The sequence below is a fragment of the Aquarana catesbeiana genome, linkage group LG11 (assembly GCF_042186555.1).
Source record: "Aquarana catesbeiana isolate 2022-GZ linkage group LG11, ASM4218655v1, whole genome shotgun sequence".
NCBI classification, from domain to species: Eukaryota; Metazoa; Chordata; class Amphibia; order Anura; family Ranidae; genus Aquarana; species Aquarana catesbeiana.
The window spans coordinates 275,081,281-275,093,611 of NC_133334.1; the positions used below are offsets into that span (position 1 = coordinate 275,081,281).

General features: G+C 43.8%; 1 protein-coding gene across 2 annotated transcripts in view; it reads right to left on the reverse strand.

The window, feature by feature from the left end:
- Positions 1 to 12,331, reverse strand: part of PMFBP1 (polyamine modulated factor 1 binding protein 1) — a 75,865-nt gene that overhangs the window by 22,476 nt on the left and 41,058 nt on the right. For both annotated transcript variants that reach the window (XM_073605865.1, XM_073605864.1), the window contains exons 21-26: positions 10,631 to 10,852; positions 9,413 to 9,643; positions 6,511 to 6,741; positions 1,967 to 2,089; positions 1,754 to 1,880; positions 1,515 to 1,672 (exon numbers count right to left, since the gene is read on the reverse strand). In XM_073605865.1, the coding sequence (XP_073461966.1) occupies positions 1,515 to 1,672; positions 1,754 to 1,880; positions 1,967 to 2,089; positions 6,511 to 6,741; positions 9,413 to 9,643; positions 10,631 to 10,852 (1,092 nt within the window). The remainder of the gene's footprint in view (positions 1 to 1,514; positions 1,673 to 1,753; positions 1,881 to 1,966; positions 2,090 to 6,510; positions 6,742 to 9,412; positions 9,644 to 10,630; positions 10,853 to 12,331) is intronic.

The following is a 12,331-nucleotide window of genomic DNA, read 5'->3' on the forward strand; positions in this document are numbered from 1 at the left end:
TTATACCTGTCTTTCCCCCAGCCTGTGACTTCAAAATGAGAGTTGAAGCAGCATAGTAATGGTATGTCACTTTGCCTACTCCTCCTATCAGCATGGCCTCTTGTCAGCACATAAACTGACCATCTTCTTGTGCTGCTTCTCCCTCTCCCATTCTTAGCTCTGTTGTATAGTGATTTGCAATAGGCCAATACCAAAGTTAAATTCAGTTACTGCTTGCATTTAAAAAAAATACATTTAGTTATGTATTAATCAATGCAGAGCCGCGTTCATTTGTGTCTTTAATATTTGCCTAGAGTTCAGCTTTAAACAGTTTTTTTATCACTGGATATTATAAGAATGTCTTTGTTTTGCTGGACATCTTTAGGTGTATTGGAAATCAGCAGTGTTAATTTTGTCGACTAAAATGACTACAACATTTTAGTCGACTAAATGAATATTATTTTAGTCGACTAAAATACGACTAAAACAACTGAGATGACTAAAATACGACTAAAACTAGAATGGCATTTTAGTCAAAAGACTTATGCCCCGAACACACGGTTTTCCGACAGAAAATGTGTGATAGGACCTTGTTGTCGGAAATTCCGACCGTGTGTGGGCTCCATCACACATTTTCCATCGGATTTTCCGACACACAAAGTTGGAGAGCAGGCTATAAAATTTTCCGACATCAAAATCCGTTGTCGGAAATTCCGATCGTGTGTACACAAATCTGACGGACAAAGTGCCACGCATGCTCAGAATAAATAAAGAGATGAAAGCTATTGGCTACTGCCCCGTTTATAGTCCCGACGTACGTGTTTTACGTCACCGCGTTTAGAACGATCGGATTTTCCGACAATTTTGTGTGACCGTGTGTATGCAAGACAAGTTTGAGCCAACATCCGTCGGAAAAAATCCATGGATTTTGTTGTCGGAATGTCCGAACAAAGTCCGACCGTGTGTACGGGGCATAAGTCTAAAACTAAATTGAAATTTGACTTCAAAATTAACACTGGTCTGTGGTGCATGTTCATACCTCAATAATAAAAAATATTCTTAAAAAATACAAAATAATAAATGATATAAGTGAATAAATGATAAAAAAAATCAAAAATAATAACATATAAAATTTTTTACTCCAGCAATATATAATGAGTTTGGAAATTGTAGAGAAATGTTAACTAATACATTACAATTTAATTACACCCATTCGATTTTAGACGACTAAAATGTACTGGAGATTTAGTCGACTAAAACAATTGCAGAAGACTAAAATGGGACTAAAACTAAAATGCCATTTTAGTCCTAAGACTAAGACTAAAACTGAATTGAAATTTGCTGCCAAAATTAACACTGGAAAGCAGGAAGGGGGTTACTAGATAATTGTCCTATTTGGGAAGCACACTATGTATTAGTGCCGCTAGCTGTATGTGCAAATATCTGTGTTCCATCTCCAGTGTCTCCCCCTACTGGCCTTAAACTCCCTCACTTACATAACTCACTCGAAAACTCTCAGTCTCTTTGCCTCCTACCTGCTCTTTATGGCTGGTCAGCTTGTTGCTCTCTTTCAGTTCCTCCTGAAGTTTCTGGATCTGCTGCTGTTGCTCGGACACAAGTCGCTTGTGCTCCTGAACTTGGGTTTCGGTGTTTCTTCTTAAAGAAGAGACCTCCAGCTGCAGCCGCTCCACATCTGGGCAAAAGATGACACAGTGAGGACTCCCAACTTTCTCAGCACGATCTGTTATTTCTACAGCGGATGTCCTAAGATTACCTTTCATAGTGCTGCTTCTCTGCTCTCTTTCCTTAGTTAGATCCAGTTTGACTTCCATCACGAGAGCCTGACTGCGCTCCGTCTCCTGCATCCGTCTCTGCACCTCCTCCTCCGACAACGTCAGTTCCTGAACACAGGGACAGAGTTACTACACACAGGATACAATGGGCACTGTGGAGACGTAGGCAGCACTCCCGCAGCCTATCCACTCACCTGTGTTAGCTGGCGCACGAGCCTCTCCATGTCCGCATAGCTGCTATCGCTGTATCTATGGGTCGCTTTATAGGACGAGAAGTCCGTCTGCAACTTCACAAGGTCTTCCTCAAACTCCACCACCTGCCAGAGCAAAAAAGCCACGTTAGAGAGAGATAATTCTATTACATGTTAAAGCTCCAGCATCATCTCATTCAAATTTCCATTTAAAAGTTTATTTTATATACAGTGGAACCTTGGATTACGAGTATAATCCGTTCCAGGAGAATGCTTGTAATCCAAAGCACTCGCATATCAAAGCGAGTTTCCCCATAGCAGTCAATGGAAAGTAAGAGAATTTGTTCCGCATTGACTTCTATTGCATGCAATACCGCATGTGGCCAGAGGTGGGGAGGGAGGCGCTGGAGAGCCTCGGAAATACTCGGGGACAGCTTGGCTGGACTCGGAAAGCCTCGGAAACGGAGTATTTCCGAACGGCTCCCAACCATTCCGAGTGTCACCGGCACCCCCCCCGCACCTCTGGCCAAATGCGGTACTGCAGACCCCATTAGCTTGAATTCTTCTGGTTTTGTGAGACAACACTCGCAAACCGAGTCAGGATTTAAAAAAAAAAAAAAAGTGTTCGTCTTTCAAAATGCTTGTTAACTGCGTTAACCCAAGGTTCCACTGTTTTTTTAACATTTAAGGCACAGTGCGGCCTCTCTAAAAATTAGAGGAGATCTATCACCAATGAATGTACAGTTGTGCTGAAAAGTTTGCACCCTCTGGCAGAAATCGTAAAATTTTGACATTGATAATGAAAATATGACTCATCATGCTAAAAAACGATCGTTCGTTCAAGGATAATGATCATATGAAGCCATTTATTCTCACATAGTTGTTTGGCTCCTTTATAAATCGTAATGATAACAGAAATCCCCCAAATGGCCCTGATGAAAAGTTTCCATCCCCTGGAATGTTTAGCCGTGGTACAGACACACAAGGTGACACACACAGGTTACAATGGCAATTAAAAGGTTTAATTTCCCACATCTGTGGTTTTTAAAGTGGAGTTCCACCCAAAAAAAAAAAAAATCATTAATGTACATGAAAAAAAAAAAAACTTTTGGAAATGTATTTATTTTTTACTTACCTTTTTATGCCTGTTGCTAGGGGGTCCCTCGAAATCTGCCTCCTTCAGCACCTGGGCTCCTGACGTCACCTCCCCTCGGCGCAGGAAGGGAGATCACCTCTCCCCCCCTCCCTCTAGGCAATCACCTGGGACACGTCACAGGTCCCAGATGATTGCGCGGCCAGTCACGGCACGCGGCACAGCTCGCGCATGCGTAGTGGATGCCCGGCTGTGAAGCCACAGCCGGGCGCCCACAGTTAAAATGCTGGCGCTGCCAAGCGGAGGGGGAGACGAGTGGGGCTTCGATCCCCCGCATCGCTGGACCCTGGGACAGGTAAGTGTCTGATTATTAAAAGTCAGCAGCTGCAGTATTTGTAGCTGCTGACTTTTAATTTTTTTTTTTTTAAGCGGAACTCCGCTTTAAATAGTTAGTTATAATTAGTTTCTGTGTATAAATAGTCAATGAGTTTGTTAGCTCTCACATGGATGCACTTAATAGGCTAGATACTGAGCCATCGGGTGCAGAAAAGAACTGACAAAAGACCTGCGTAACAAGGTAATGAAAAGGTATTGAAACTTTATAAAGACGGAAAAGGATATTAAAAAAAAAAAAAATCCAAATCCTTGAATAATTACAATTGATTTAAATAATGAGCATAAGACAAGGGAGGGTGGAAAAAGGACAACCCCAAGCTCATGAACCTAATTCCACTCTGTGTAAATGGAGTGACATCTGTTTATCCCATAACCTGAATTTACTTACATGTATATTTTTGATATTTTGTTCTACTATTATCTTTGCTCTGTCAAATTATCTTTATCGGTAGCAGAGTCCAATCTTTGCAGCTCTGCTCTTGAGGAAGCCATATATACGCGAAACATGTCACGCTATATGTGAATGGATGGTGACAACCCCTGGACAATTATATGCATATCATGTATCATTGATTTGTATAGTGTGTACTCTTACCACAGTAAGAAGGGGTTACCACCATAACTGACATAAGGGTGCGGGATGCTACTACATTTTAATTGTAAATGTGAATTTAATGACCGTTAATTGGACAATAATAAAGATTGTATTAATTTTCAATAGATTTGGTGTTGTGCCTATAGAGTCCATGTACTGTGGTCCAATGTTTGTTTGTTTTTTTCTAATTGTTCAAAGCCTTGAATATGCCAGTCAGTATTGTTCAATCACTTATTAAGAAGTGGATAAATTCGTGGATCTCTAAATACCAAGCCAAGGTCAGGCAGATCGAGAAAGATTGCAGCCACAACTGCCAGAACAATTGTTTGAGATACAAAGAAACACCCCACAGGTAATCTCAAGAGAAGTACAGGCTGCTTTGGAAAACGACGGTGTGGTTGTTTCAAGGAGCACAATACAAAGATACTTGAACAAAAAAGTAAGAAGCCTTTACTGCACCAATAGAGTAAAAAGTAATAGTGCAGCGCTTAAAGAAATCTCATACAACTAAATATAAGTAATAAAAGTCCATAAAGTAGCATATGCAAAAAAGTACAGTATGTATATTATGAGAGTCCAGCCAAGTACTATGCTCCTATCTTTGCTAGCGTCCCGTTTCCTAGCAACTATAGTCACGCAGAGGGTTGGCATCTATTGCCTTCCTCCTCTGACTGCGTTCCATACAGCGGACGTGATACTGGGATGATCATGTGACTGAGCGTCACTCTCATACAAGTTATTCAGCCTTGTTGTGATCTAGGGAGGGAAGCACCTTGTGTCAGGTGACCCTACGTCGCGTCATCTGGATGACGCGATCACGTCCCAAACACTGCACTTAGACACTCCCCATACCCGAACGTCAGCCTAAGACAGCGGCTCTCTGCCCTGCTTGTAACTCGGGGGGGAGGTGCTAAGTGACGCAGTGCATCAGGTGATCTGGCGTCGTGTCATCATGGGAACTATGATAAACACCAGGTTTTTTTACTTCCTATTCCCAAGCGGTGCGTTCTGATTGGACGGCCACCGCTCGGGACTTTATTGGCAGCAGATGAGTAAATTAGGGGGCTGTTTATAAAATACTGATCAGACGTATGGGACCCCAAGACCGCTGAGGAAGTCCCGCTGGACGATACGCGTGCGGATCGGATTTATCCCTAGAGACGTCACTGCAGCCACCTTAATATCTTCTGTCACCTTTTAAGTACATGCATTTAATATCCTAGCACTGGGCATAGTGCTTCCTATGTGAGTACCTGTTTTACAATAAATGAAATCGTGTTTTAGCTATACAGAGAGCACTATAGTATTCTTTTATATATTTCATGTGAATATGGATAAAAACTCTTAAGCCTGATTAATGAGGAGGTTTCCGGTTATCCAGTCAAGATTTAACCCTGACCACTAATAAGTGGCGAACGCCTATGAGATCTTTCTGTTAGTTCAGGGGTCCTTTTAACAAGGTGAGCGGTTTGGCTGGCAAGAGGTGTGAGCACGGTTTCAAGAGCACTTCGGATTTGCATGAAGCACCCTTTACCACCGTGGATATTTCTTTGCGCTGACTGTTTTTTCTTTGAATACGTATTTACAGCACCAATGCCACAAAAAAGCCTGGTTACAATATTCCCGACAACACCTTGACAAGCCCTTTCACACTGACAGCGCTGGGGCGTTGGCGGTAAAGCGCCACTAGTTTTAGCGGCGCTTTACCATCGTTTTAGAGGCACTTTTTGGCCGTTAGCAATGTGCTTTTAACCCCCGCTAGCGGCCTAATAAAGGGTTAAAAGCAAAGCACCGCTGTCCTATGATTTCAATGGGCAGGGGCACTTTAGGAGCGGTGTATATACTGCTCCTAAAGCGCCTGAATGATGCTGCTTGCAGGACTTTTTTTGACGTCCTGCCAGCGCAGCGCCCCAGTGTGAAAGCACTCGGGTTTTCACACTGGGATTGTAGATGAAGTATTTTTCAGGCGTTTTACAGGCGCTAATTTTAGAGCTAATCCGTCTGAAAAACGCCTCCAGTGTGAAAGGAGTCTTAGGGCTTCTTTCTGCCAGCTCAACCATGCAGCTCACTTTTGGGTCACATTTATAATATATATATATATAAAAATAAAATTATATGTGTATAAGGGGTAATTTTGAAAATTTTCTTCTCCAAATGTTAATTTTGTATTGCTTTCACTGTGCAACGTTTATTTCTTTTTTTATGGGGGGGGGGGGGAGGCTGCAACATACAGTATGTGGACTGCTTTAAGCTACAGGAGATATGGAAAGAGAAGAAAAACATTTGAAAAGGAGCCTAAAGCTCCATCTGCTGGCTTGATAGTTATATGCAATGTTTTATAATTGCCTAAGAAATATGTTCAAAATTACTATATACTTATAATCATACATGCACACATACAATTGCCATACTATTGTCTGCATTTGCCAGTCCAAGAGTGATACAGAACCTGTGTACACTGACCTGACTCTGAAGTTGTGCTGCATGTTCTCGCACAGATTGCAGGATCTCTTCGATCTGTTGTGCGTGTTCCCGGCTAGATGTTAGGTCCACCTGCGTTTCCTGAAGTTCGTGAGTCAGCTGATCAATGGCTTCCTCGCAGCCCTCCAGTTCTGTACATTTCCCCTCCAGCTCCTGCTGCAGAACCAGGAGTTCCCCTCGCAGGGCGGACAGACGGGAATCCCGCTCAGACACCTGTGAAGAATTGCAAAGTGAAGAGTGCAAGTGATGATTAATTGCCCTGTGACTGGTCGGCTGTCTTTTAGAGGACTCTGTTATTAGTAGTTTATAGTCTGCATTTTTGATCATACATAGAGCAAAGGAGGGTTAAGCAGAGAGTCTAAAAGTACAACTGAAGTCTTCTGTATAACAGTCTAGATATGCACTAAATCCAGGTACTATCTAAACACAGGCCTCTAAAGTAAACAAAAAACTTCCTTTACCTCCCCTGAGTAAGCCAAATCCTCCTTGATTGGTGTCTCACATGCTCCCTTCCCCAGGCACTGCAGCTCAAAGTAGGAGGGTTTTTAGCAAGTGCAGTCAATCCAGAAAGCAGTGAGCAAGACTATGTGTGGCCAGCTGCTGATTTACAATGACAATCCTGATAGCCACACCCCTAGCAACATTTTTTTATCCCACTGTAGTGCAAACAGGCCCAGCCTACATGAGAGTGGCAATGCTGCGCTGAATTCAGGAGCAGTGCAGAATTGTTGCCACACCAATACAGGAAGTGGAGCTGGGTGGACTTCAATGGCAAGCTCAACAGGTGACACCTTGCAGGGGGCTAGAGGTATGTGGCAGATGTACCTTTAAATAAATGCTGCAGCTCATGATTTTTTTTTTAATGAAAGGCCACAGTTACTTTAGTAAATAAAGGGGCTGCACACATAACTGGTAAACAAAGGGACTGCACATATATCTGGTAAATGAAGGAACTGCAAACATAACTGGTAAATGAAGGGGCTGCATATATAACTGGTAAACAATGGGGCTGCACACATATCTGGTAAATGAAGGGACTGCACACAAAACTGGTAAATGAAGGGGCTGCACACATAACTGGTAAATGAAGTGGCTGCACACATAACTGGTAAATGAAGGGGCTGCACACATAACTGGTAAATGAAGGGGCTGCATATATAACTGGTAAACAATGGGGCTGCACACATATCTGGTAAATGAAGGGACTGTGCACATATCTGGTAAATGAAGGGACTGCACACATAACTGGTAACTGAAGGGACTGCACACATAACTTGTAAATGAAGGGACTGCACACATAACTGGTAAATGAAGGGACTGCACACATAACCTGTAAATGAAGGGACTGCACACATAACTGGTAAATGAAGGGACTGCACACATAACCTATGTGTGTAGGGGCTGCACACATAATTGGTAAATGAAGGGACTGCACACATATCTGGTAAATGAAGGGACTGCACACATAACTGGTAAATGAAGGGACTGCACACATAACTTGTAAATGAAGGGACTGCACACATAACTTGTAAATGAAGGGACTGCACACAAAACTGGTAAATGAAGGGGCTGCACACATAACTGGTAAATGAAGGGGCTGCACACATAACTGGTAAATGAAGGGGCTGCACACATAACTGGTAAATGAAGGGACTGCACACATAACTGGTAAATGAAGGGGCTGCACACATAACTGGTAAATGAAGGGACTGCACACATAACTGGTAAATGAAGGGGCTGCATATATAACTGGTAAACAATGGGGCTGCACACATATCTGGTAAATGAAGGGACTGCGCACATATCTGGTAAATGAAGGGACTGCACACATAACTGGTAAATGAAGGGACTGCACACATAACCTATGTGTGTAGGGGCTGCACACATAATTGGTAAATGAAGGGGCTGCACACATAACTGGTAAACGATGGGGCTGCTCACATGACTGGTAAATGAAGGGACTGCACACATAACTTGTAAATGAAGGGACTGCACACATAACTGGTAAATGAAGGGACTGCTCACATGACTGGTAAATGAAGGGACTGCACACATAACTGTGGCTGCACACACAACTGGTAAACGATGGGGCTGCTCACATAACTGGTAAATGAAGGGACTGCACACATAACTTGTACATGTAGGGGCTGCTCACATGACTGGTAAATGAAGGGGCTGCTCACATGACTGGTAAATGAAGGGACTGCACACATAACTTGTAAATGTAGGGGCTGCTCACATGACTGGTAAATGAAGGGGCTGCTCACATGACTGGTAAATGAAGGGACTGCACACATAACTTGTAAATGTAGGGGCTGCTCACATGACTGGTAAATGAAGGGACTGCTCACATAACTGGTAAACGATGGGGCTGCACACATAACTGGTAAACGATGGGACTGCACACATAACTGGTTAAACGATGGGGCTGCACACATAACTTGTAAATGAAGGGACTGCACACATAATTGGTACTTGAGTTTTGCATAGCTGCTAGCTTGTTCATTCACACATTTTTGTGTTTCCCTTTGACTTTTATGGGGAGAGAAGTAGTTCTGATGCAAACAAAAGCCAGTTGTCAGAGGTCAGTAAGGCACAAGGTAAAGTGCAATTACCCCATAGCAAGCTTCTCTTATTCTTGTCCAAACAGATTAAAACTGCTCAGCTTGCCTTTATAACAGTGGTCTCCAAACTGTGGCCCTTTGCTTGCTTTTATCTGGCCCTTGGAAAACTATTCCATTCACTGACACCAATGAAGGGCACAATTCCTACCAATGACACCAACAATGGAGCCCAATGACACCACAGATGGGGCACAATTCCTCCTAATTACACCATTGATGGGGCACAATCTAGCATCCCCCATGGGAGGGTAAACACACACCTCTTGTTTCATGTCCCGCACTTCATCCTCCATTTGTCTCAGACTGGCCTCCAGCTCTCCCACTCGGCTCACACAGGCCTGGTACTTGCTGCGGTAAAGCTCCATGCTGCTATTGGAAGAGTTACACTGACTCTCTGCACTGACTGCTCTCTCCTCGGCCTCCCACAGTCGTGACTGCAGCTTCTGCAACTCATCATCCCGCTGACGCAGCTCATCATCTCGATGTGACATCTGGGACAAAAGGGAGAAAGCAGTGAGGATTGGCAAATTTGTAAAAGTCTTCAAATTCTAGGGTCCACATTTGTGACCTCATGACTCCAGGGGGGAGATTTACTAAAACTGGAGCACTCAGAATCTGGTGCAGCTGTGCATGGTAGCTAATCAGCTTCTAATTTCAGCTTGTTCAATTAAAGTGATTGTAAAGGCAGAAGGTGCATTCTATGCATTAAAATAAAAAGCCTTCTGTGTGCAGCAGTCCCCTCCTAACACTTACCATCTATATCCAGCGATGTTGTAGGAGTGTCTCAGCTGCCCGGGACTCCCCTCCTCATTGGCTGAGACAGCAGCACAGCTATATTGGCTCCCACTGCTGCCACCCAGGAGAGAAACGGGTCGGGGGTCGGGCCGCGGCTCCGTGTCTGAATCGACACAGGGAGCTGTTGGCTCAGCTGCCTCCATAGCAAGCTCCTTGCTCTGGGGGCACTCAACAGGAGGGAGGGGCCAGGAGCGCCGAAGAGGGACCCAAGAAGAGGGGGATCTGTGCAAATACACTGCACAGGGCAGGTAAGTATAACATGTTTGTTATTTTTAACTAAAAAAAAAAAAAACATGACTTTACAATCACTTTACCCACTTCAATACCGGGCACGTTCACCCCCTTCCTCCCGCCAATTTTCAGGTTTCAGCGCTGACACACTTTGAACCGCTAAGTGGACAGTATAACATTTTGTAATGTTTTAAATGGAATTTAATAAAATTGTTTAGATGATACTCAGTCTTCCTATATATGTCCATATAAAGTCCTATGACTACAAATGGTGTTCTAGTATATTGTAGATAAACAAAACCTTTTCTCTGGCACTTATAATCTACCTCTGTATCCTTTGGGTTTAGCCAGTGCTCAGCACACTGTCTTCTGCCTGTGATCTCTACATCTTATGGGGGGCGGCTGGTTTTCAGAAGAGCTCCTAAAATCAGGAGAAGTCGCAGTACTTTTACCTGCTCCTCTAGCTGCAGCTGTAGATGTTGTGCCAGGTTCAGGTCCTGTGCCAGTCTCTCCGTCTTCACTCTGCAGTGCTGCAGTTCCAGCTCCTGCTCCTCCTTCCTCCTGGTAATGGTCTCCAGCTTCTCCTGGAGCCGCACGGCGTCATTCCTCATCCGCTCCGAGTCTATCTGGTGTGTCTGCTTCAAAGAAGAAAGCTGCTGCTGCAGCCTCTGCATCTGTGGAGATGAACGTCGACTAATCAAAGCATGTCCCCTTTGGGACAAAGTATCTTACAACCAATTTTTAAAAAAACAGGACACTGAACCACAAAAACAGAGTAACAGATCAGAACATACTGCATCTCCATAGGCGTGAGGCTCTCCTTTAAGGCTCCATTCACACTAGCGCCACTCCAAAGTCTCGCGATTTCCAGTGCAACTTTGAGTGCGACTTTACACTCTCTGGAGCAAAGTTGCATCAAATTAGTTGCTGCGATTTTAAGCTGCACCGATTTGAAAGGGGGGCATTGAAAAGAATGGGCTGCGGCTTTGAAAGTCCCATGACAAGTTTCACAAGTGTGAATGGAGCCTAAATCCTCATACACACGGTACGATTGTTGGCCAACCGAGCGTCTGATTTTTGTCAAAAGGGCGTGTGCCAGGATCTTGTCTTGCATACGAACAGTACACAATTGTCGTGCCTTTGGACCCCTTCTGCTAATTTCGTGTTTGGCGAGCACTGATTCCGAGCATGCGTGGTTGTACTTTCGACTTTTGTGTGACGGATTTGTGTACTGACCATCCGAAAATCTGACGTCAAGCTGTTGTCCGCCGAAAATTTACTAGCCTCCCATCCAACATTTGTTGGACAACAATTGTCAAAAGGAGCTTACTAACTGTAAGATTTTAGGACAACAGTCTGTCAACAGACAATCCCCTCCCAACAATCGTACCGTGTATGAGGCTTTAGGGAAGCAGGATGTATTACATAGTTACATAGTAGGTGAGGTTAAAAAAAGACACAAGTCCATCAAGTCCAACCTATGTGTGTGATTATGTGTCAGTATTACATTATATATCCCTGTATGTTGCGGTCATTCAGGTGCTTATCTAATACTTTCTTGAAGCTATCAATGCTCCCCGCTGAGACCACCGCCTGTGGAAGGGAATTCCACATCCTTGCCACTCTTACAGTAAAGAACCCTCTACGTAGTTTAAGGTTAAACCTCTTTTCTTCTAATTTTAATGAGTGGCCGCGAGTCTTATTAAACTCTCTTCTGCAAAAAAGTTTTATTCCTATTGTGGGGTCACCAGTACAGTATTTGTAAATTGAAATCATATCCCCTCTCAAGCGTCTCTTCTCCAGAGAGAATAAGTTCAGTGCTCGCAACCTTTCCTCATAACGAATATCCTCCAGACCCTTTATTAGCTTTGTTGCCCTTCTTTGTACTCGCTCCATTTCCAGTACATCCTTCCTGAGGACTGGTGCCCAGAACTGGACAGCATATTCCAGGTGCGGCCGGACCAGAGTCTTGTAGAGTGGGAGAATTATCGTTTTATCTCTGGAGTTGATCCCCTTTTAAAGGCCAATATTCTGTTTGCTTTATTAGCAGCAGCTTGGCATTGAATGCCATTGCTGAGCCTATCATCTACTAGGACCCCCAGGTCCTTTTCCATCCTAGATTCTCCCAGAGGTTCTCCCCCCAGTGTATAGAT